Below are 23,796 nucleotides of genomic sequence, written 5' to 3' on the forward strand. Positions count from 1 at the left end.
CCACCCACGGGCCCCCCGGCCATGTGGATGCAGCAGATGGACACTGGGATCTGGCCAGGGACTGGACTGGCACCAGAATCACACACAGACCCTTCCCTGTTCGTGCACTGGGACCCCCAGCCATGGGCAGTGACTGTCACCAGGAGCCCTACGTGGCCCTGCTCACACACTGGGCGTCCTCCGGTCACTTCTGCAGGGTCTGGATGAACACCGGGCCCCCCTTTGGCCACCTGCTGGGACCCCCAGCCAGGTGTGCATGGGACCGACTCTGTCCTGGGCCCTCCCTGTTCAGCGGCAAACGCAGCGGGAGCCCCCGGCCGCGTGTCCAGGAACCGGCACCGGGATCCCCTGCTCACGGAGCCCCCAGTGCATCCCCCTACCCACCCACCGGGACCCCCGGCCGTGCGCTCACAGCGCAGACGCTGCACGGACCGGACCGGGGCCCCGGGGCAGGGCACCGGGGCTGGCGGCGCTGCCGCTCGGTGCCTGCAGGTGGCGGCGGAACCGCGCTCCGCCCCGCGGGCCCCGGGCCTGCGCCGTGCGGCCGGGCCGGGCCATGGTGAGCGGCACCGGGAGCGGGACGGGAACGGGAGCGGCCCCGGGGGCGGGAGGGGCGTCCCGGGACCGAGCGGGTCCGTGCGCGCGTGGTCACGGGGGCGTCGCGGATGGGGGGGTCCCGGTGCCCGTCTGTGAACCGGGGGGATCCCGGTGCCGGTCCGCGGACACGTGGCCGGGGGGCTCCCGGTGCGTTTGCAGCGGGGTGGGGGCACCCGGGGCCGGGGAGCTCCCGGTGCCCGTCTGGGTTGTGTGAGCACGGCCGGGGCTCCCGGTGCCGCTCCGGGCGTGCACAGAGAGCGGGCCCGACGCACGCACGGACGGGATGGGGGTCCCGGTGCCCTTCGGTACCGCGGGCACGTGTCCGGGGGGTCCCGGTGTCAGTCCGGTTCGTGCACGGGCGGTCTGGGGGCGCGGTGGTGGGCAGGGGGATGAGGGGTCCCGGTGCCCGTCTGTGTTGTGTGCACAAGGCCGGGCGGCTCCCGGTGCCGGTGCCGGTGCCGGGCTCAGCTCAAGCCCCGCGGCCGGAACCCACCTGGGACCCCCAGAACCGGTGCTGGGCGGGGACGCGTTGCCCCAGCACTGGGGCGATCCCGCTGGGCGGTACCGCCTCTGCCCGGAGCCGTTACCGGCTCACCGGTGCCACCGCGTCCCCTTCTGTCTGTCCCGCAGACGGGCGAGGCCGTGCGGGAGCTGCTGCAGCGGCTGCGGGAGCTGCAGAGCGAGCGGGTCGAGACGTACCGGCTCTTCGAGGAGTGAGTACCGGCACCGGCACCGGCAGCGCCGCGGGGATGGGCCCCGGGGGCGGCACCCACCGGGGCGGGCGGGGGCACGCGGGGCACCCCCAGCAGGGAACCGGATCCCCCGTCCCGATTATTTTGCATCCTGTTGGGACGGGGCCATGGGGATGGCTGATGAGCTCCAGCTGGCAGCGGGACTCTGCGCTGGACACCTGAATCCTATTTCAGCATCCAGCAGATGATGGACTTCCTGGGATGCAGGGCTGAGAGTCTACAGGACAAAAAAACCCAAACCCCCAACCTTCCCCCCCAAAAAAAGCAGTTTCCAACCCTGTCCCGTGTGAGGGGTGAGGCTGCATGCTCGTGCCGCCAAATCCAGGCAGGAACAGGCAGGAAAACCCCGCTGGTGCTGCCTGTGGTGGGCGGCAAAGGGGGCTCAGCTCCAGGATGGGCACCCCAGGGTGGTGACAGTGGCTTCTCCCCCCTGGCCTGTCCGCAGGGGCCACCGGGCCTACCTGAGCAGCGCCCCCCACTATGACTTCCCGCGGTACCGGCAGCTGGTGCACGAGGTCACCGTGGCCTTCAGCGGCATCTCCCGGGAGGTTCTGGCCATCGCCGGGCGCCTGCGGGACCAGCTCGGCCGCCCCGACCTGGCCCAGCACCTGGCCCGGCTCCAGGACAGGGAGCAGGAGAAGCTGCAGCTGGTGGGTGCTGGGCTGGGGAGGGCAGAGGGGGGGGCCCTGGGGCTGCTTTGGGGAGTCTCAGCTCCCCTGGTGTCCCCCACAGACGGCGCAGCTGCAGCTGGCCCGGCAGCAGGCACAGGACCAGCCCGACGTGGACGCCCATCAGCAGGAGGTGCAGGAGCTCAAGCACAAGTAGGTGGTGGCCCCGCTGCTGTCCCCCCTCATTTTGGGAAGGCAGAGTCCCCCCCTAGCCCAGAACCCCCAGTGCCATCCCCTCCTGCCCCTGTTTTGGGGTGGCGCCCCCTCCCCAGCCCGCAGGGTCCTGGCGTGTCCTGAGCTGGAAGGGATCCCGGAGCCCAGGCCAGGAGCCCCTTGCCTGCCTTTCCCCGCCCTCCCTGCGGCCCAGGGGGGCCCAGATGGTGCCTTCGGGGTCTGGCGGCGCTGCGTGGCCGCGTCCCCTCGGCCTCCCCAGGCTGAGTGTTTCATAAACAGCGCGGGGAAGGCGAGGCGGCCCACATAATACGCTCCATATGGGCTTTATTTATAGTTTCCATCCGCTCTCGTAGGCTAATTAAAACCATTGAGGCAATCAGCGAAATTCTCCAGGACCTTAAGTACGATTCGGAAGAAGTTGAGTGATGGGTGTCCCCGTGGGAACGGCTGGAGGGGCCGGCCTGGTGGAACGGGGGCCCCGCTCATCCCCCGCCCGCTCCCGGTGCACCTTGGCAAGGTGGGCATTGTCCTCTGGGCCCCTTCGCTGCAGCACAGGCTGGAAGGGGTGGAGGAGCTCCCTCTGGGACAACAGGGGTCCCCCTAAATCCTGAGTGCCCCTCAGCAGAGGGCTCCGGCGTGGGGCTGGTTCCCCTCCCCGGCTGTGCCAAAGGCAGAGCACACCCTGCAGTGCCAAGGGGCTGCCCTGCCAGGCCTCCATCGAGCTGGGCACTGTCCCTGCTGCCAGCTGGAGCCTCACGGGCAGCAGCCCCCCCAGACCACATCTTGGAGAGCGGCTGTGCCCCCAGCCCCACTGCAGCTCCGGTGCTCCGCACGCGCTTTTTCTATGGTCACCCCAAATAAACCTGTCCCCATGGAGCTGGCCTGAGTGGTGTGATCTCAAGGGTTCGTGTGGCCCCCTCTGCCCCAGTGCCACCCCCTCCACCTTGGCTCGGTCCCCTGGGAGCCCCGGGATGGGGTGACAAAGGCCACGGGCCCCACTTGGCTGCCCGCTGCATCCCCGTCCCCGCGCAGCGCTGCCGCTCCGCTGACGCAGACCCCGGTGGGGTTTCAGAGGTTTATTGGCATTAAGCTTAAATCTGTTCCTAATTGACTGAAATGGAACCAAAATAAGGCTGGTTTGAATCAAAACTGGAGCAGGCACTGGGCAAACCCCAGCAGCCTCCAATCAGCCCGCGTGGCTCCCTGGGGACGGACCCCTCCGTGCACTCGCACGTGGGACCCTGGCGAGAAAAAGGCCAAAATCGCTTCCCGGGGGGAACTGCGGCGAGGGTGGGGTCACCCGGGAAGCCCCCGGCGCCCCTTTCATCCCAGGGGCTGCCCCGGCTGGCGGAGCCAAGGCTCCGCGCTGCCTCCCCCGGCCGGGCAAGGCTGGGGCGTCCCCTCGCTGCCGCAGGGCCGCGGTCCCACAGAGCCCCCGGGGCTGGGCCAGCCCGGCCCCCCAAGCTCACCCCACCCCATCCCCCAGGGCTGCGGGGCCGCGCTGCGCCCCGGCCGCCTCCCAGCGCCCCCGCGGCGGGGCCGGGGCGGGCGCGGGCGGTCCCGGGTGGGCGCCGGGCGCCCCGTCCCATCCTGCCGGCGCTCGGTCCCCCGCGGGCTACAGCTTATCGCCGGGAAGAACCTGCGGAGAGGAGCAGAGCCCCGCGTCGCCCCGGGGTCGGCGTCACCCCCCAGCATCGCTGGGGTGGGGGGTCACCCCGCGTCCCCACCCAGCCGGGGAGAAGAAGTGCGAAAGGCTCCTTACCTACCTGGTTGCGTGTTTTGTGCGATTTCTGCAGCCACACGCGCCACTGGTCATAGAGTTTGATGCCGAGGTTGGAGCAGCCGTAGGCGTGTTTCTTCACCCACCCGAAAAACTGCTTCAGCTCCCGCCGCAGCGTCGTGTTCTGCTCCCCCACTTTGGGGTCGCAGCCCCCCGCCACTCGCTCTGCGGGGACAGGGGGGTCAGTGCCACACGGGGGGACGCGCCTCGACCCCCCCATCACCGCCGTGCCGTGAACGAGGACAGGAACCCGAGCAGGTTTTGGCTCCCAGCCGGGAAAGCCGAGCTCCAAATTGGCTCCTTTGCAGGAAATCCAGGTGCCGGGCATGGAGCGGGCCCCGCACATCCCCCGGGGCACGGGGAGGGGAGCGCGGCAGCGGCGGCACCGGGGAGCGCTGCCGGCCGCACTCACCGCTGCGCGGGGTGGAGGCGGCCGTGGGGTTGCTCCAGTCGCTCCAGATCCCGGCTTTCTTGGAGCCGTAGATGCTGAAGGGGTTGCAGCGCACCTGGACGAAGTAGACGGTGCCGGGGCGCAGGCCGGCCAGGCGGCAGGAGGTCTGGTTGCCCACATCATCCACCACCTGCGGAGGGAGGAGATGGCGGCACCCGGACCCTGGGCCACCCGCGCTGTCCCCCGGCCGTGCCCACCCACCTTCCACTCGGAGCTGTCCTCCACCCGGTATTGGATCTGGTACTTGGCTTGGAAGAGGAAATCCTTGAGGGCCGGCGGGGAGCTCCAGCGCACGCTCAGCTGGTCCTCCAGGTCGCCCACCCTGCTGACGTGCACGTCGGACGGCGGGTCCGTGGTGACTGCGGGGACAGGGCAGGGCTGGCCCGGGGGCACAGCGGGGCAGCGCCGCGGGGCCGCGAGGGTTAAGGAGCCGCGGATGTAGGAGCGACTCGGAGCAAACAGCCTAATTCGATTAGGAGCAATTCTGCTCACATATCGCCCATTTCCTGCTGCCCCCGCCCCAGCCCGGCGCGGCCGCTCCCCTCGCAGGGTCACCGGCACCGGCACGGGGGAGACCCCCTGGCTCACCCACGTCGAGGATGTCCAGCATGACCACGTCGGACACGGCCACCCCCAGGCGGTTGGACGCCTCCACCCAGATCTCGTAGGGCGTGAAGAGGGCCAGGTCCTTGGGGATGTGGCAGGAGTAGGTTCCGGCCGTGTGGTATTCCTGGCAGGTGTTGTCCTGGCCGTACCACCTGCGGGCAGGTGATGGATGAGGTGCTGGCACCACTCCCCCATGCTCCCGTGGGTCACTTTTTGGTTTTTCCACACTGTCAGAACTGGGGGACTGACCCTGTGGTTCACTCAGTGATTCCCAACTCAACCAGGCCCGCAGCAGCTTCTCCTCACCCTCCCCAGCTCCGTGAGGAAACTCATCCCAGAAAAGCAGGGCCCAGCCAGGAGGCATCGAGCTGCCCCTTCCCTGTTTCCCATTAAATCCCACTCCAACGTTTTTACACAAGAGGGATGGAGGTGAGCACCCACCTGCGCTTGTACTTGAGGGTGTAGTTGGTGTGCAGGAAGGTCTCCCCTTCTGTCCCTGGCGCCCACTTGCAGGTCAGGTCCTTCATGTTTTTGGACCAGCAAGTGATGTTGACTGGTTTTTCTGGGGGTACTGGCAGAGACAAAAAACAAAGAACAGGAGGTTCCGGAGCTGTTTTTTTCCAGCCACGGAGACACAAACCCCGAATCCAAGCTGCGTTCTCAGCTGAGCCTCTGTATTCCCGGGAATGCGTAGCGACCCAAAAAACAAACCCGAGCTGCATTCCCCGTTCCGATCCCATATTCCTGGGACAGAGCATCGGCCTTAAAATAGCCCGAGATAAAATCTTACGATTATTGGTTCGGACAAGCGCATTTTAACCGAGGCTTTGCCGAAACAGCCTCTGAGCTGCGCACGGGTCAGGGCTCCACCAGAGCAGCTCCTGGCACGCTTTGGTGAGAACCAGGAGGCTGATTCCTCCCTGGGGATCCCTGGCTTCTCTCCCATGGGGGAGAGTGGTGGCCAGACCCCAGTACAGAGCAGCTGGACCCTGACACAGAGCTAGACCTTGGCACAGAGTGGCTGGACCCCAGCACAGTGACCAGACCCCAGCACAGTGACCAGACCCTGGTACAGACAGGCCAGACCCCGGCACAGAATGACCACACCCCAGCACAGAGTGACCAGACCCCGGCACAGAGTGACCAGACCCCAGTACAGAGTGACCAGACCCCGGCACAGTGACCAGAGCCCAGCACAGTGACCAGACCCCAGTATAGAGTGACCACAGCCCTGCACAGTGACCAGACCCCAGTATAGAGTGACCAGACTCTGACACAGAGTGACCAGAGCCCAGCCACAGTGACCACACCCCAGCACAGTCACCAGACCCCAGACCACAGTGACCAGACCCCAGTACAGAGTGACCAGACCCTGGCACAGAGTGACCAGACCCCAGTACAGAGTGACCAGACCCTAGCACAGAGTGACCAGACCCCAGCACAGTGACCACACCCCGGCACAGTGACCTGACCCCAGCACAGTGACCAGACCCTGGCACAGAGTGACCAGACCCCAGCCCACAGTGACCAGACCCCAGCACAGTGACCAGACCCTGGCACAGTGACCAGACCCTGGCACAGTGACCACACCCCAGCACAGTGACCTGACCCCAGCACAGTGACCAGACCCTGGCACAGAGTGACCTGACCCCCGCCCACAGTGACCAGACCCCAGCACAGTGACCTGACCCCAGCCCACAGTGACCACACCCCAGCACAGTGACCAGACCCTGGCACAGAGTGACCAGACCCTGGCACAGTGACCACACCCCAGCACAGTGACCAGACCCCAGCCCACAGTGACCTGACCCCAGCCCACAGTGACCACACCCCGGCACAGTGACCTGACCCCAGCCACAGTGACCTGACCCCAGCCCACAGTGACCACACCGCGGCACGGCGCGGCAGCACCGACGTACATCCGACATAAAGGCAGGAGCCGGCCAGGATGCCACCGTCTCTGCTGTGACACACCAGGTTGTCCCCCGACTGCTGCCTGGAGCCGTTGAGGCGGGCGAGGGCCACGCTGAGCGTGGAGGGGCCCAGGGCGGCGTAGGAGGCGGCCGGGAGGCGCCGCCCGTTCAGCGTCCAGTACAGGTCCTCGGCTTTCAGCGGAAAGTCCGGGCTGACCGTGCACGTGGCCACCAGCGAGGAGCCGATCAGCAGCGTGGGGTCCTGGGGGGAAATCACGGCGGGGTCTGCAGCCAGAGAGACAGAGCGGGGGAATCGGTTATGAGCGTTTGGTATTGAGCTGACGAGGTTAGAGCTGTTCAAGCGTGTCTTGGGTCTGTTTATCTGGTTTGCATTGATTTAAATGCCTTGATGTCTCTTCTGTATTCATTTAAATACGTTTTATATCTGCTTAAGTGCATTGTTTTGCTATTTTGCATCAATTTAAATCATCACGTCTATATCAATTTAAATCATCATATGTGTTTTATGTTAATTCAAACACATTGTTTAGCTATTTTACATCGATGTAAATCATCACAAGCCTATACTGATTTAAATCCCATATCTATTTTATATAGATTTAAATCATCCCATATCTATTTTGTATCAATTTAACACACTGGTTTCCATTTTACATCCATTTAAAGACACTGGTTTCTATTTTACATTGGTTTAAATGTGTTTCATATCTACTCTTCTGCACATTTTATATCCGTTTTATACCTAAAGACATTTTGTATCTTTTGTATCTCTTTAAATAGTTTTTGTATCTATTCTGTATCTCAATACACACCTATTTTTTATCTATTTAAATACGCTTTACACCTACTCTTATATCTACATACATTTTATATCTAAACACATTTAATATCTATTTTTATATCTGCATCTATTTTAGAACTTTAAAAATACTTTTCATATCCACTTTTTATCTTTACTTTCCCCAGGGCTGGGGCGGGGCTGGGTTGCAGCTTCGGAAGTTTTTCCGCGACAAAAGGATTTCAAAAAAAAAAAGAAAATTCGAGGGGATTTCCCCCTCCCCGCCTTTTCCAACACTGCCAGGTCCTGCATTTCCCCCAGGATCGCCTCGCCCAGGGCTGGGAAGCGCTTCCCAAGAGCTCCCGCCTCATCCTCACCATGTGCTCCCAAATCCCACCGCTCTCCCCTGGACATCCCGGGGGTGCCGAGGCTGGGGGAGCCCCTCCGAGCGGGAAATTCCCATCCCGGTTCAAGCCGGGCCCCCTCGGCTGCCCCGGCCGGGCTGTTCCGTGTCCGTCAGCCCTTATCGGCTCCATCCGCACGCGCCGGGCTAATATTCCCAAATTACCTCCCGGAAAGTGCCGCGACCTCCCCGCCCCGGCGACCTCCGGGCCCCGCTCGGCTTTCAGCGCCCGCCGCCCGCCCCGGCTCCCGCCCGGCGCTCCCGAAAGCCCCGCACGCCGCAGAGATCCCAGCAGGGTCCGCCCCCCAGCTCCGCAATCAGGGCTCCGAAATCCTCCTTGCGCCGGGGAGGCTTAATTAGGAATTGCCGCCGTGCTGGTGAGGGGCGAGGAAGGCAATCCAGCGGGGAAAGGCAGCCTGGGGCACCCCAAATATCCGCGGATTGGTGCCGGGCACCCCGAGCACCCCCGGATCGGTACCAGGTACCCCGAACAGCCGCGGGACGGTGCTGGGCACTCCGGGATGCCCGAGCATCCCTGGATGGCGCCGGATCCATCCCAGCCCCGAACAAACCCTGCCCAAGGCCAGCCAGGCCTCTGGAAATCTCATCCCCCCTCTCTGCCAAGGCGCCCACCCCGCTCCGACCCCGCCACGAGCCGAGCCCGGAGCTGCTGCGGCTCTGCCGATAACAGACCCAGCACTCCGAGCCCTGATTCTCCTCAGCCTTAATCTAAACAGCCCCAGAAACTCACACGAGCACCGTAAAACAGACACGTTTCCCATCCTCCGAGCAGGACCCTCTGGAGGGGCCAATTTTCTCTCTCTCTGTATTTTTTTTTCCCCTGGATTTTGGTTTTTTTCCCTCCTCCAAGCAGGAGCCTCTGGAGGGGCCAATTATATACATATATATATTATATTTTTTTTCCCCCCGGAATTGTTTTCCCCCCTCAGCACGGCCGCAGCGCCGAACATGTGTTTTAAAAGGGAAAAGTGTGAAGTTTTCCGATCGGGAGAGGAAAGGGCCGGAGAGACGCAGGCAGGCTGTGGAATGTGCAAGTTGCAACGAAAATACCTGCTCGGGGGTTTTATGGCTTCTCTATTGCAAAAAAAAAAACGCTGATCAGGTGCTAAGTAATGCTATAAAGTAAAACCACATTTCCAAGGTGTCGGGAACGTTTATGCTTTTCTTCCGAAGGGCCGGATTTCATTTTAGTTTTATATCGGAGTTTTAAGGGGTTGGCAAAGAAAAGGGGGGGAGGAAAAAAAAAAAAGCTCTGATAAGTGTCAGAGATCACGCAGTTAAAAAAGATTTATTGAGCTGTGCAGGGGGTTAAAGGAAAATAGAAATAATTGCCCTGAAGAACAAAAGGGAATTTGGGAAGCTCTGAATTCCACAGGAAAAATAAAATTAAATATATATGTGTAGTTTGAGCTCGTCTAAAACTCGAGCAGCGAGGTTTGCGGGCAGACACGGTACCCAGAAATGCTTTATCCCTCTTTCCTACCCTGCTCTCCAGTCTCTTTTTCCCCTTTCTCATCCCCGACTGGCATTTCTCGTGCCCATCCCTGGGCTCGAGGAGGGATTTATAAAAAGCCCAGGCATTCCAGCGCGGCCGAGCTGCACCGAGGGGAAACTTTCGCTCTCTAAAAGGAGATTTGGCTTCGCCTTGGCCAGCGCCACACGTCGAGGGGCCAGCGCTGCCCCGGACCCCCGTGGGGAGGGGGAAATGGGGTCCGGGGGGAGCCCGGCGGGTCGGGAGGAGGAAGGTGCGGGCTCAGCCCCTCCGAGGGTCCGGCCGTGGCCTCGGGCGGTTCCCGGCGGGATCAGCCCCTCCAGGCACCGGGGCGGGCACCGGGCCGGGCACCGGGAGCCGCCGGGATCGGCCGCTCTCGCTCACGGCCCCCGAAGGGATTTTTGGAGCGTTCCCCCTCCCCACCCCATCGCTCCAGCAGCTCCTGCCCCAATTAACGCCCTCGGGGCTCGCCCGTAAGGACGGGGCCGGGTCAGGGCTCGGTGCCGGTGGCCGGGGAGGGGGCGCGGGAGCCGCCGGGCGAGCGGTGCCGTTTGTGGCGGGTCCCGTTCGCGCGTCGGAGCGGAGAACATCCATCGCCTTGAGAAATTCCCATCATAGGGAGGAAGCCGAACTTCCTGCTGCGGGCAGCGGGAGCGGGGAGCGGGGAGCGGGGAGCGGGACCTCGCCCTCCCCTGGCTCGGGCCGCAGCGGGGGCAGCGGGGCGGTGGCCGGGACCGGGGCTCCGTCGGGTTTAGGGCTCCGTGGGGAAGGGGGGATCCCTCCCCCGTGTGTCCCCCCACGGCCGGAGGGACCCCGATCCCCGCGGGGCTGAGGCCGCTCCACAGCTCAGCCCACAGGTGGCACCTCCCGGACCTGCCACCGCCGGTGGGGCCCCCAAATTGGGCATCACTGAGGGGCCCCAGGGGGATTTTTGTTTGGGGGGGGGGTCGTTGTTTTCCGTGGGGCGGGGAGGGAGATCCTTGTTGTTCTGGGTGGGCAAAGGGGATTCATTGTTCTCTGGGATGGGGGGGCGGCTCTCCGGGGGAAGGGGGGACCCCGTTGTTCTCGGCAGGGGGAGGGGGGGTCTCAGAGGCTTTGGGGGGGGCAGAGGGGGGCGATGGCTCCCGGGGCTGCGAGGGGGTCGCGAGGGGAAGGGGCTCGCTATTGTTCTCCGGGCGGAGGCCGGGGGTTTCCATTGTCCTGGGTGGGGAATGGAGCCGCATTGTTCTGCGGGAGGGGGGGCTGGACGGCGGGGAGGGGGACAAGGGGGGACCGGCCCTCCTCGGGGTCGCCGTTCTCCGTGGGGAGAGGGAGCAGTGGCTGCGCCGGGGGAGGGGGGGCTCTCCTCGCTGCTCTCGGGGATGGGGGGCAGCACAAAAAGGTTCCTCTATTGTTCTCTGCGGGGAAGGGGCGGGGGGGTCCCGGCTGGGCTGCGGGCACGGGGATGGGGGATCCCGGCTGCCTGTCGGGAGGGGAGGGGGGGTCCCGGCTGCCCTCCGCGGGGGGGTCCCTGTCCTCCTCCTCCTCCTCCTCCTCCTCCTCCTCCTCCGCAGCGCAGGCGAAGCGCAGCCCCGAGGTGCGCCCGGCGGTGCCCCCGCCGCGCCCGGGGCCGCTCCGCATCCCGGGGCCGGGGGGGACGCGGCACACGGAGAGGAGCGCACAGCCCCGGGGGGCTCCGCATCCCGGCACCGCTGGAGGGGGGGGACGGGACACGCGGAAAGGAGCGGGGGAACCTCGGGGGGCTCCGCACGCCGGGGCCGGAGCCGGACGGGAGAGCCCCGGGGGGCTCCGCGCAGCGCCCCCGTGGCCCCGACGGGACCCCCGCCCGCCCCGCGCCCACCTTGCGGGAGCCGCCCGGTGCTGCCGGTACTCACAGGAGAGCGGCTCGGCGCGGGGCAGGCGCGGCAGGAGCAGGAGCAGCAGCGGCAGCATCGGGAGCAGCGGCGGCGGCGGCATGGCCTGCTCCGGTGCCCGTCGGTGCCCGGGGCGGCGGAGCGCACCGGCACGTCCGGGGAAGTCCCGAGCAAGTCTGAGCAACCCCCGGTTACCAAAGCCCCAACTGCCGCCCTGGCCCCGCCCCGGGACCGCCCCCGGGGGGGCAGAAAGCCACCGGCCCCGCCACCCCCCCCACATCGCCCCGCTCCGGTACCGGCCCCGGGACCGGCCCCCGCCCGGTGCCCGCTGCCGCCGCGGGATGCTGGACCCCCCCAGCCCTGCCGGGGCCGGTGTCCCGCTCCCCCCGATCCCCCGGTAGGTGAGTAAGAGCCGCTCCGGGGCCGCCGGCCCACGGGTGACTCACGCGCGGACCCTCCCGCGCCCCCGGGGCCGCGCTCGCCGCCGAACGGGCCCCCCCCCGCCGCGGCTTCCCCACGCTCCGAGTGCCTCCGAGATCCAAACCCCTGTTATTACTTATTTCTGGGTTGAAAACAGGAATATCATCCCGTAAATCCCGATGTTTTCTACCGAACCCATCATCTCGGGGCTTTCCTCCTCAAAGCCCCAAAGAAGTGGAAAAAAGACCCCAAGTCCCCCCAGACCGGGGCTGCGTTTGTCCCCAGGGGTGGTGGCATGTCCGGCAGTGCCACCAGCACCAGGACAAAGCCACCCACACGGGCATCCCCCAGTGTCCCCCCCGTGCCCCCAGCCGGGGTCTCGGTGGCACCGAGAGCTTTGCAGACCCCCGGGCAGGTCAGAGACCCCCGGGACAGCAGGTCCCGGTCATGGCAAGGCCACTGTCCCCACGTGTCCCCAGCTGTGAGGAGAGGGGACACCATTCCCCGCCAGGAATGGAGCACGGAGGGTGGCAGGGGACACCCGGGTGGCCCGGGGTGCCCCACGGACTCGGGGTGGGGGGTGACACAGCGTGGGGCTGCGAGGTGTTGGGCAGCACCAGGGATTGCAGAGATTAAAAAACACAATAAAAAACGAGAGGGGGAGGGAGCCCAAACAATGCCTTTTCCCATCGTCCTGTTTTTTGGAAGCTTCTGAAATGTTTTTGTTGAAATTTCCCAAAAATGTCAGGCTCCGGGAGCCACCCAGCCTGAGAAACTTCAGCCCCAGCGGCCGCAGTCTGGCCGAGTGAATCACGGCTGCCCCGGGGGCTGGCGGCCGCCCGCGATCCCGACCCACCAGGGAAAGCGCCCGGGGGCCGCGGCCAGCGCTGGGCGCAGGGGGAAAAGGAGAAATTCCCCCCGTGGAGCCGGAGCCGGGAGCAGCGGCCAGCCCGGCCGCCCACCTGCCCTGCCCGGAGCCTTCCCCCTCCGCCCGCTCCCCCGCTGGCCGCGCTGCTCAGCGAGCACCCGGAATTTGGGGAGTCTGGGGGAGCCGCGAGCGGGTGGGATCCCGGGGAGGGGGTGGCTCCACCCTGGGGACACGGGGGGCTCTGGGTGGCAGAGGCATCATCAGAAGGCGGCTTGGGGCTGGCCTTGGGGCGCACGGGGAAGGTGGAGGAACGGTGGCACTGGGAGGGGAGCGTCGGTCCCCACCGGTGTCACCTGGAACGCGGTGAGGTGTCACCACAGGTGGCACGGGCACCTCCCAGCTCACAGCAGCACCTGCGGCACGGGGACAGGGTGAGGGGACAGCGCTCCCCAACCGCGGGCAGTGCCAGGGTGGCCTCAGGACCCGTCCGGGAGCAGCCGGGGGTGACCGAGCCGCTCTCCCGCGCTCTGAGTCAGCGGCGGCCGCTCAGCTGTGGTCAGCGCTGCCCTTTGCCAGTGACCTTTAAAGCTGCTCCCTCCGGCCCACGGGCCGCGCTCACAGGCACCGGCCGGAGGCAGATCCAGCCCGGACCCCCCCTCTGAGCCCCGGCCCGGGCTCTCGGCGTCAGCACCGGGGTCCCCCGAGGCCGGCGCGGTCCCGCTGCCCCCCCGGCGTGGCTCCGTTCCCAGGGCCTCTCTGCCCCGCTGCCGTGCGGGATCTGCCCACGGGGCCCAGCCCCTGCCACGAACTCTCTGCTCTGCCCGGGCGGGACGTGGCTCCCCCCGATGGACGCGGGTGGCCCTGGGGACATCCCCAAGCCCGCCCTGAGCATCCTCGGTCCAGCTTCCCACCAGCCGTCACCTTCCCGCCTCCCTCCATCATGTGTCACCAGGGCCCCGAATTAATCTAATTACTTGATTTCCCAGCCAGAGCTCACTCCATAAAATCCTTGGACGCAGACAGCATCTGGCTCAAGGGCCAGGGTGTAAAAAACAAACAAGAAAAAAAAAGCCCCAAACCCCGGGAAAAGCGGGAGGAGAGGCGCAGCGGAGCTGCCTCGACTGCCTGCATCCTTTTAAAGTGACCTGGGGGAAAAATAAAGAGGCAAGAAATGCAAAGAATCCAGCAGGCAGAGTTTGCTTTCTATTCCTCTCAGTCACATTTCCACATCCATGGGGTAATTTATAACCCGCTTAACCCTTTCCCTGCCGCCGCCCCCCACCCTTTCCCTCCAGAGCATCCTCAGGGTGGCCGCACCTTCCCGCCTCTGTTTGCTTTGGGAAGCACAAGCAGTCCCGTGACGGAGTCTGAGCAGCCCTAGAGGAGGGGAAAAAATGTCGAGAGGGTGCTTGAGCACGAGGGATGGGCTCTGCAGGGCTGGGACATGGAGCGAAGGGTCCCCTGCCCGTGGAAGGGATCGTGGAGACACCCCAGACAATGTGGGGAGAGCCTGAGGCTTCCCGCAAGGCTCCGGGAGAGAAATGTAGGTCAGTAGTGATAAATGCGAAAGGCATCGAGTGTTTCTGGAGAGGGGAGGAGGGAGGGCAGCAAGGATGTGCCAGCTGGGAGGTTTCCGCCTGGGAAAGGCTTTTTTTCCCTGGAAAGGTGAGCGGACGGAGCGCGGGCAGGTGCGGCGGGAGCGGTGCCCACCGGCCAGGGGCTCCCGGTGCCCCGGGGCTCGGGGCTGCGGCTCTGCCCCACCTGCGCTGCCGTGATTTACGGTGACAGCCCCAATCTACCCCATTTTCTCGGCCATTCGTCAGCGGTGCCGGACCCGGGGCCGGGGCTGGCGGGGCTCCAGGAGGGGGAAGGGGAGCGCAGCGCCCTGGCAGCCCCGCCGGCCCGGCCGCAGCTCATTTTCTGCCGGCCCCGCTTTGATTAACAAGATGAATAAAGTGCCGGGGCGAGGAGAGGCCCCGCTCCCTGCTCCGGGGGGGCCCGGGCTGCGCCCCCAGCACCCCCAGCCCCTCTGTCCCGGCCCCAGGGCACGGAGCACCCCTCATTCCTGAGCTGGGACAGCGAGACCCCCCCTTCCCCGCGCCGGGGTCCGTCCATGTGTTCCCCATTAGGGCCGGAGGTGAGCGGAGCCCCCAGCCCTCCCCCTCCTCCTCCTCCTCCCCCCGGACCCACTTCGGGGTGCTGCCATAAATAAGGGGAATGGGCAGGGCAGGGGTGAGGAGGGGTGCGGGGGGTGCCTTTGATGTCCTTTAAAGCCTGGGAAATCACAGCTGTAAATCCGGGGTGTCAGGGAGAGCCCAGCACCGGCCGGGGGGCCCTGAGGAGCGAGGATGAGGATGGGAGGCACGAAGGTGGCTTGGGGAGTCCTGGAGGGACACAGAGGGTGGCACAGTGGGGTGTGACACTGCTGGGGACCCTCCTGAGGCTTGGTCCGTGTGGGTGGCAGTGAGGCAGCCCTGTCCCCCGTGTGACATCAGTGCCAGTGTGACACGGTTCCTGGTCACCGCCTCAGTCCCTCTGTGTCAGGGTGGCCCCAAGTCCTGTGGTGTCCCTGCCACCCCGAACCCTCCTGCATCCCCCAGTGCCCACGGCCCCCCTACACCCTCTGGTCCCCATAAACCTCCAAAGGTTCCCACGTCCCCTTTGTCCCCCCGCATCCCCTGGTGTCCGTGCATCCCCCATCCCCCTGCATCCCTGGTCCTTGGACCCCCCCGCTTCTCCTGCATCCGGGGTTCCCCTCAGCCCCCTCCGCCTGGGCATCCCCCATCCTCCCGCACGTTTCTCTCGCCATCCCCGCCCGGTGCCGGTGCCGGTGCCGGTGGATCTGCGGCAGGCTGCGGCGGCTCCCCCCGCCCCCGGCTCCCCCCGCCCGGCGCACAGCGCGTCACGGCGGGGCCGGCGGCGGCGGTGGCGGCGGTGGGTGCGCTCGGCTCCGCTCCGTTCCGCTCCGCTCCGCGCTCGCCATGGCGGCCCCGGCCCGCCGGCCCCGGGCCCTGCTCGCCCTCGGCCTGGCCCTTCTCGCCGCCGCCGCCGCCGCCGCCGCCACCGACCCCTTCTCGCCGCAGCTGGGAGACACCGGCGGGTGCCGCGGGCAGTGCGGCCGCAGCCTGCAGCGCCGGGCCGCCGCCGTGAGTCCGGGGCACCGGGGGGGCGACGCGGGCGTGGGGAGCATCAATGGCACGGGGGGCACCAGGAGCATCGGGGGCGCTGGGAGTACTGGGAGGCACCAGGGGCATGGGGAGCGTCAGCAGCATTTGGGGTACCAGGAGCATCGTGGGCACCGGGGACACTGGGGATGGATATTGGGGGCATGGAGGTGTCAGTAGCATTTGGGGTACCGGGAGCATTCGGGCACTACTGGGGGAACTGGGGGGCACCAGGGGCATGGGGAGCATCAGGGGCATCAGGGCCAGTGGGGAACTGGGAGCACGGGGAGCACCAGGAATGCCTGGCACACCGTGAGTACCAGGAGCAGCGGGGCACTGGGGGCACTGGGGGCACTGGGGGCACTGGGGGCACTGGGGGCACTGGGGACACTGGGGGCACTGGGGGCAGAAGGGCCACCAGGAGCAGTGGGGACAGCCCCGACAGGCATCTCTGCCAACGCAGCCCCACACCGAGCCACCCCCGGGGGAGCGACATGGGGAGCACTGGGGCACCCCCAATGGTCTCCTCCAGCAGCTTTGGGGTGCCCCCAGCGAGGGCATCCCCACGGATTTGGGGTGCCCACGGTGTCACCCCTTTACCCTGAGCCTGTCCAATGCCGGTGACCCCCGTCAGACTCTGTGTGCCCCCCGCACCCCTCAGCGTGTGCCTGCCCCCCCAAATCTGTACCTGTCCCCCAGAGCAGTGCAGCCCCACCTCTGCCAGCCCATGCCAGGGCCTGGCTGGGGTCGACACAGACGGGGGGACGCTCCACGAGGGCTTGGCCCCGTGCAGAGCCACGGTGGGGGCACCCGGGGGCTTTTGGGGAGCTCTCCCTGCTCTGGGAACCCCAGCTTTGGGGTGCCAGCCCTCAGTCCGGCCCTGGGCGGGGGCGGCGCTGCCCGGTGCCCCCCAGCTGGATGCGGGGGGCCCGGGGGGGGCTGAGCCCGGTGCCAGCTCCACGCTCTCCTCCTCCTCGCCGCAGGATGCTGTTCTCAACGCCTGTTACCGGGGCTGCCGGCTGTTCTCCATCTGTCACTTCGTGGATGCGAGCGCCGAGCTCAACACGACCAGAGCCGAGTGCGAAGCAGGTGAGAGGAGCCGGTGGCCGAGCGGCCCCCGCGCCCCAAATCCCGGGGGGATCCCCACGTCCCAGCGGGAGCAGCCGATCCCGACCCCCGACACCCTCCGGAGCGTCCGCCCCGCTCAGCCCCGCTCAGCCCCAGCGCGGGTTGAGGTGCCCTGGGTGGCGCTGGGGAGGGGCACGGGGGTCCCCGGGATTGAGCACCCCCCAACCCCGACCCCTCCTCTCCCCCAGCCTGTGCTGAAGCCTACGGCAACGCAGAGGAGCAGTTTGGGTGCGTGACCGGGTGCCGCAAGCAGCTGCCCAAGGTGGAGGAGAGCAGGAAGGAGAAGGTGAAGGGAGATGGGGAAATCCTTGCTTGAACAGGAGCTCAGCACAGCCCCTGCCCTCCCTCTGGATGGGGGACACCCCACATGTGCAGCCTATCGCTCCATGGATCCATGGATCCATCCCTCCATGCATCCATCCATGAATCCATCAATGGATCTAATCCATCCATCATCCATCCATCATCCATCCATCCATCATCCATCCATCATCCATCATCCATCCATCCATCATCCATCCATCCATCATCCATCCATCATCCATCATCCATCCATCCATCATCCATCCATCCATCATCCATCCATCCATCCATCCATCCATCCATCCATCCATCATCCATCCATCCATCCATGATCCATCATCCATCCATCCATCCATCCATCCATCCATCCATCCATCATCCATCCATCCATCCATCCATCCATCCATCCATCCATCCATCCATCATCCATCCATCATCCATCCATCATCCATTATCCATCATCCATCCATCCATCATCCATCCATCCATCCATCCATCCATCCATCCATCCATCCATCATCCATCCATCCATCCATCCATCCATCCATCCATGATCCATCATCCATCCATCCATCCATCCATCCATCCATCCATCCATCCATCCATCATCCATCCATCCATCCATCCATCCATCCATCCATCCATCCATCATCCATCATCCATCCATCCATGATCCATCCATCATCCATCCATCCATCCATCCATGATCCATCATCCATCCATCATCCATCCATCCATCCATCCATCCATCCATCCATCCATCCATCCATCCATCCATCATCCATCCATCATCCATCCCTCCATCTGGATGGCAGCTCCAGCTGTGCCAGGCTGATCCAAGCCACCACTGGTTGCTTTTTCACAAGTCTAAAACACAAATTAACTGGGCTGGGCTTGGCTTGGGAGACCACAGGGAATCCCCAGGGTGAGAGGATCTGACTGGAGATTGTGGCAGATTCCCCCAGTTTTGATTTGTTATCCTTCCCAGCAATCAGCAACGCTTTCACCTCCTACATTTAATTAATTCAGCTATTGCCCAATTAATTAAATTAGACTTTGGCCCAAGGAAGAGGCTTTTGGCTCGTGCACGTGCAGGCAAAGATGAATTAGTGCCATAAAAAGAGTAAAAAGCTCCTTTGAACTCCTCTCCTTCGCAGCCCCGTTTTCAGCCTTTCCCAGTGCCTGATCCCATTTCCCAGCCCCTCTCCAAGGCCAGGGATGAGCACCTGGGGGTGACTGGGGGTGACAGGCAGGGCCCTCACCCCCTCCACCCACCCAAAGCATTTTCCCTCAGGTTCCCAGACGAGCAGGCAAAGCAGATTTAGCATAATAATTAGATACAGAATCTGACCTATTTATTTCCTGTTTGCTGGTTTGACCGTGCAAGGGGCTGTCGGAAAATGTTCGGAGCCAGTGGCAGGGAGCAGCCAAGCGGATTCCAGCAGGGATGCTTTAAAAATAACAAACTGCCGCGACGGCCAAGAATCCAGGGCACCGAGAGGCTGCCAGGAGAGCAACGCCCTCGGCACCGCGGCTGCTCCGCTCCCATTGTCTCTGGCAGAGGAGGGCGACCCCACCCCGAAGGGACGGTCCTGGGGCTGGGGGATGGCCCCAAAGCTGGGTGGTCACCCCAAGGATCACAGCCCTTGCTTGGTGACCCTCCTGGGGCTGGAGCACTGCCCTGGAACGTCCCTTTGTGTGCTGGGAGAAGCAGAGCCCGGAGCTGAGCACCCGGCTCAGCCCAGGCAGGACCTCGGGGTGGGAATGTCCCCTGTCAGGGTGGCTGATGAGGGGACAGCTGTGAGGTGAAGTCCCCTCTCCTTTGCAGAGCCTGGAGCTGAAATTGCCGTCATTTTCCATGCTGGATTTGGTCTCCACCTTCTGCAACGACATCGTCAGCTCTGCCCAGAGCTTCATCTCCTCCACCTGGACCTTCTACCTGCAGGCGGACGATGGCAAAGTCGTGGTGTTTCAGGTGGGGGTGTCCCCAGGACCCTCTCTGTGGGTGCCCAGAGGGGTGGGGACCCTTTCCTCACTGCCTCCTCCCTCTCTCCCTGCTGACCCAGTCCCAGCCTGAGATGGAGTTCCCAGCAGCCGAGGCCCTGGAGATGCAGCCAGCACAGCCGGGATCGGGATCGGGGTCCAGCCCTGGTGTCCCCCAGCCCCACACAGGTGCGGGGGGGCCTGCGCTGCTGGGGGGGCTGAGAGGGGGCTGGGAGCCTCTGAGCCCTCCTGGCTCCTGTCCGAGTTCTCCAGAGCTGAACAAATTTCCCGTTTCTCAGCTCTGATCAGCTTCCCACACTCCCAGCCACGGCGGGGGGGTCTGGATGGGGCCCTGCTGGGATCCTCTGTGCCCCCTCAGTGGGCAGAGGGTCCTGGGGAGACAGGGGGACCCCCACCATGCTGGCAAGGGGATGGGAGAGGGGAGGGTGTGCCCACATGGGTGCCCACGTTCAGCATCTCCTCTCCCCTCCCAGGCCCCCGGGCAAAGGGGGACAAGCCCCCTGTGAAGGAGCCACGGAGCAAAGCCAAGGCGCACCCGCCGGAGCCCCCGCAGCAGGAGCACGACTTCCTGGGCTGCATGTCCAAGTAGGTGCTCTGGGACCTGCTGGGTGTGGCACAGCGGATCCCCCCAACCCCAGCTCCCAGCCCGTGCCCTGCCATAAACTCGTCCCTCCTCTTTGGCGGGGGGTGGTGGGGTGCTACAGGCGCTCGGGCCTTCCTCGCTGGATCCTGGCCGCCTGCCTCTTCCTCTCCATCATGGTGATGCTGTGGCTCAGCTGTGCCAGCCTGGTGACCGCCCCCGAGCAGCACGTCAAGACCCAGGTATGGGCTGAGCACAGCCCCAGGGTGCCAGGGACACCTGGCACGGCCGGGTGGGCAATGCTGTGCCCTCTCTGTGCTCCCCAGTCGCTGTGTGGGGTGTGAGGTGCACCCAGAGCCGGCCCCGTGGTGCCCCCAAGCTGGGGGTGATCTGCACCCCGTTCTGGGGCTGCACGGTTGTTTCTGCCTCTCCTCCAGCCTCTGAGCATCAACGGGGACAAGGAGTACCTGGAGGACCTGGATGGCCCCGGCGCCTTCCCGCTGCCGCCCGTCATCACCGTCACCCTGTGCCCCGCGCACGGCGGGGAGGACGCGGGGCCGCTGCCCCTTAAGGTCGACCTGGACAAGACCGTCCTGTAGGGCCCCCGTCCCTCCCCGCCGCCTCCACCTCCCTGCCACCATCCCCCGGCATCGCCCCCGCTCCCGCCCGGCTCCCCGCGTCCCCAGCTCCCGCAGGGGCATCTCCGCCTCCGGCCGGGTCCCGCTCTCCTCCCCGGGCACGGCCGCGCTGGGGGAGGCTCCGGGAGCCGGGCAGCGGCTCTGCCTCCCCCAGGGATGCGCTGCGGGCTGGGATCCGGGCTTGCAGAGCCGAGAGGGAGCTGCCAGGGCGGGGAGGCCGAAGGGAGGGAGCCCGGTGGGTCCCGGAGCGGGACTCTCTGTCTCCTCCCGCCCGGAGCCGCCGGGGCCCCGCAGCCCTCCGGGCATGGCTCCAGCGCTGGGCAGGAGGGAACCGGCTGCGGTGGGGGATGGAGAGCGTCTGCAGCCTTCTGAGCTTTGGCTCGGCACATCCCCGGCCTCCCACCTTGGGCTGAGCCTCCGAGGCGCCGGCCCCGGCCCTGGGAACTCCCTTCCGCCGGCCGGAGCCGATTGCCTCGGGGAGCCGAAACGTGGCGAATGGATTTGGCGTTGGCAGCCGGAGACGGGAGCGGATCCCGCCGCCTCCGTGCCCACGCGAGCACCCGGCCAGCCCCTTCCCGGAGCTGTGGAGGGGCCCTGCGATGGCTCCTTCCCCTCCCTGCTCCGTGATGCCCTTGGGGAGCTGGCCCTGGTGCCAACAAGTTGCTGGTGGGACCAAGCAAGGGATGAGGTGGCGTTTCCCTGACTTCAAGCTCGGACAGGAGGTGGGAGCTGCTGGGACGGCTCCATCCTGGGCTCGGCATCCTGTAGGGATGGCTCCATCCTGGGCTCGGCATCCCTGCCCCACGCTGGGAGCAGCCTGCGGGGCTGCAGCTGAGGGCAGGACCCGCTCTCTGTGTCCCTGGGCTCGCAGTGCTGCCCTCAAGGTGGGCAGTGGGACCAAGCACGGCTCCCCTCGGCTCACCCTGGCACAGCCCCTGGGCATGGAGGCGTCTCCCCGCTCCCCATCTCCCCGCCATTCTCCACCACTCGATTCCATGCATCGTTCCGTGGTTTGATTTGCACCGGCATGCGGCTCCTCGGCCCCGCGGGGCCATCCCAGTGCCGGGAGGGTGTCGGTCCCGCCACTCCCGTGTCACCTAACACGTCTGTACAGATTAACTTATTACCCCCGACCCCCTCCCCTGGGTTTTGGGCTCTCTCCGTGTGCCGGCGGCTCCCGGGGGCCGTGGTGTGGTGGGACCGGGGCCTCTCATCCCCGTCCCCACCGGTTTTGTGCTGCTCCGTGTCACTTCCACCCATCCAACATATCTGGGTTTGGGGAACCGGGTTGGGGGGAGGCGTGGGGGGGTCTCGTGTCCGTTTTGGGGTCCACTTTTCGTTGTTGCTTTCCGGCCGCGTGTGAAGCTCGGTGCTGTCTGTGATGTTCCGGCCGCGGCGGCTCCCCCGACCCCCGGGCAGGAGCTCCCGGCCCCGGAGCCCTCCCGGCCTCGTCTCCAAGGGCAAACCCAGCCCCGAGCTGGGAGGGGGAATAGAATAAAAGGTTTGTACCAGAGCTGGGCGAGTCGGTGCCTTGGCGGGGCGCTGGTCCCAGGGTGGGAGCGGGTTTGAGCCCCCCAATGGGGCCGGCAGGAGGGCACGGGGCTGTTCCCGTTCTGGAAACTGAGCCGGGATGAAGGCAAACCAGAGAGAAATCCCTGCTGGGCTGTTTGGCATGGGCACGGAGCAAAGCTGCTCTCTGCTGCTGGGCTGAGAGATTCAGCATCAAGAGTGGAAGGAGGTGCTGTGGGGCAAGGCCCCCAAACCATCCCCTGCGAGCCGCAAGGAGGGGAAAGCCGGGATGCAGCACCAGGGAGGGCCCCGTGCACGTGGAAGGGCTGGGAAACGAGGGCTTTTCCCCCTGAAAACCACCCGCGGACACCATTTGGAGGAGGGAAATAGCCGGGCCACGCCGGTGTCACGCACCAGCGTCACACCCCAGCACACCCGCAGCACCCGGGGGGGCCGGCACGTCCCACCTTCCCTCTCCCCCCGGCGTGTTTGTCCTGGCGCCGTGCCCACGGCCCAGCCGGGCTCTGCCGGTGCCAGGCACGGCGGGGCAGCTCACGCGAGGCGCTGGAGCCTCGAATGCAGCGCTTCAGTAGCCCAGCAGGGTCCCGAGCTCGGAGCCAGCGGCTCCCCCGAGGAGCCCCCGTTTGCCGCGGGGTGCGGAGCCAGGGATGCGGAGGTGCCGGCGATGGATGCCGGCGTGCTTGGCAGGAGTCGCGGCCAAAGAAGGATCTCCAAAGGCCTGCTCTGCTCCCTGCCAGCAGCCTGCGCTGCCGGAGCACGTCCCTGCCGGTCCCTCCGGGGGGAGCCGTGTCACCCCCTCCCGGTGCCGGGGAGGAGGGGAGCGGGGCTCAGTGCTCGCACCGTGGGGACGCCAGGGGCTTTTCCCTACATGGAGTGCAGAGGGATGGCGTTCCCAGCTATGGGGGAGGATGCTCCGGGCAGCCTCGGCCCTGTGGGGCTGCCATGGGAGGCACCGTGGGTGTCATGGCCACGTTTGCCAGCCCACGATGGGATTTGGGCGTCCTCGGCAGTGCCTCGGGGTGGGCAGAGGGGTGGGAGGGCAGGAAAAGAGGGAAGGGCTGGGAGATGTAGCCCAGCACGGAGCAGCTTTTGAGGTGGGCACAATCTGATGACTCAGGGGTGAAAACAAAACCCCTGGCCAGGCCCAGGCCACCAAGTGCCCCTCAGAGGGCAGGGACAGCCCTCAGGGGGTGTCTTTGTGCCGACTTTTCACAGGGGCTGGTGCTGGGGGAGGCAGGAAGGCCCCAGATCGGGGCAGACAGCTGGCAAACCCAGCCCAGGGCGGGCAGCAGCTCTGAGTGTGTCCCCTCCTGGGATGGGAGCCGGGCTGCAGACCGTGGACAAGCTCCTCGTCTTTAAACTGGAGTCAGATTCCTCCCTGCTGGCTCGGGGTGCAGGAAACTGTGCCCAGGAGCAGGTGAGGAGGGACCCCACTCTAACAAGAAGGAGACGCATGAAATCCGCTGGTTCCACTCCCCCCAGCAGGCAGCCGGGGGCTTTTCCACCCTTTTCCTTCTCTCTCCCTCTTTCATTTGCTCACAGGGGAAGGGAAATTCCTGGTGTGTGGCCCCATCAGCCATGGGCAGGCCAGGCTGTGAGGAGTCACCCTCCGGCCCATGGTGCTGCTGAGGGCATGGGTGGGTCACGTCCTC

General features: G+C 65.5%; 3 protein-coding genes across 4 annotated transcripts; 2 read left to right on the forward strand and 1 right to left on the reverse strand.

The window, feature by feature from the left end:
• The first annotated feature begins 547 nt into the window (after positions 1 to 547).
• Positions 548 to 3,077, forward strand: REX1BD (required for excision 1-B domain containing). Its single transcript, XM_036399361.2, has 5 exons — positions 548 to 559; positions 1,228 to 1,310; positions 1,795 to 1,999; positions 2,082 to 2,170; positions 2,545 to 3,077. The coding sequence occupies exons 1-5, from the start codon at positions 557 to 559 to the stop codon at positions 2,615 to 2,617; spliced, it is 453 nt and encodes a 150-aa protein (XP_036255254.1). The 5' UTR covers positions 548 to 556; the 3' UTR covers positions 2,618 to 3,077.
• Positions 3,078 to 3,252: 175 nt separating this feature from the next.
• On the reverse strand, positions 3,253 to 11,612 carry CRLF1 (cytokine receptor like factor 1). Of its 2 annotated transcripts, none has more exons than XM_054517371.1 (8): positions 11,531 to 11,612; positions 6,948 to 7,226; positions 5,470 to 5,599; positions 5,011 to 5,180; positions 4,624 to 4,781; positions 4,384 to 4,552; positions 3,947 to 4,136; positions 3,253 to 3,830 (listed from the first exon to the last, which is right to left on the reverse strand). In XM_054517371.1, the coding sequence occupies exons 1-8, from the start codon at positions 11,610 to 11,612 to the stop codon at positions 3,515 to 3,517; spliced, it is 1,494 nt and encodes a 497-aa protein (XP_054373346.1). In that variant the 3' UTR covers positions 3,253 to 3,514. The 2 variants fall into 2 exon arrangements, with proteins under 2 accessions (XP_054373346.1, XP_054373345.1); XM_054517370.1 differs by having other exon boundaries at positions 3,747 to 3,830; positions 3,958 to 4,136.
• A 4,113-nt stretch (positions 11,613 to 15,725) lies between these two features.
• Positions 15,726 to 22,127, forward strand: TMEM59L (transmembrane protein 59 like). Its single transcript, XM_036399591.2, has 8 exons — positions 15,726 to 15,943; positions 16,945 to 17,050; positions 17,278 to 17,375; positions 19,221 to 19,367; positions 19,459 to 19,564; positions 19,870 to 19,981; positions 20,101 to 20,218; positions 20,414 to 22,127. Exons 1-8 carry the CDS (start codon positions 15,779 to 15,781, stop codon positions 20,573 to 20,575), a joined length of 1,014 nt encoding a protein of 337 aa, XP_036255484.1. The 5' UTR covers positions 15,726 to 15,778; the 3' UTR covers positions 20,576 to 22,127.
• The last annotated feature ends 1,669 nt before the right edge of the window (positions 22,128 to 23,796 follow it).

This window comes from Molothrus ater, chromosome 26 (genome assembly GCF_012460135.2).
Source record: "Molothrus ater isolate BHLD 08-10-18 breed brown headed cowbird chromosome 26, BPBGC_Mater_1.1, whole genome shotgun sequence".
Classification (NCBI taxonomy): domain Eukaryota; kingdom Metazoa; phylum Chordata; class Aves; order Passeriformes; family Icteridae; genus Molothrus; species Molothrus ater.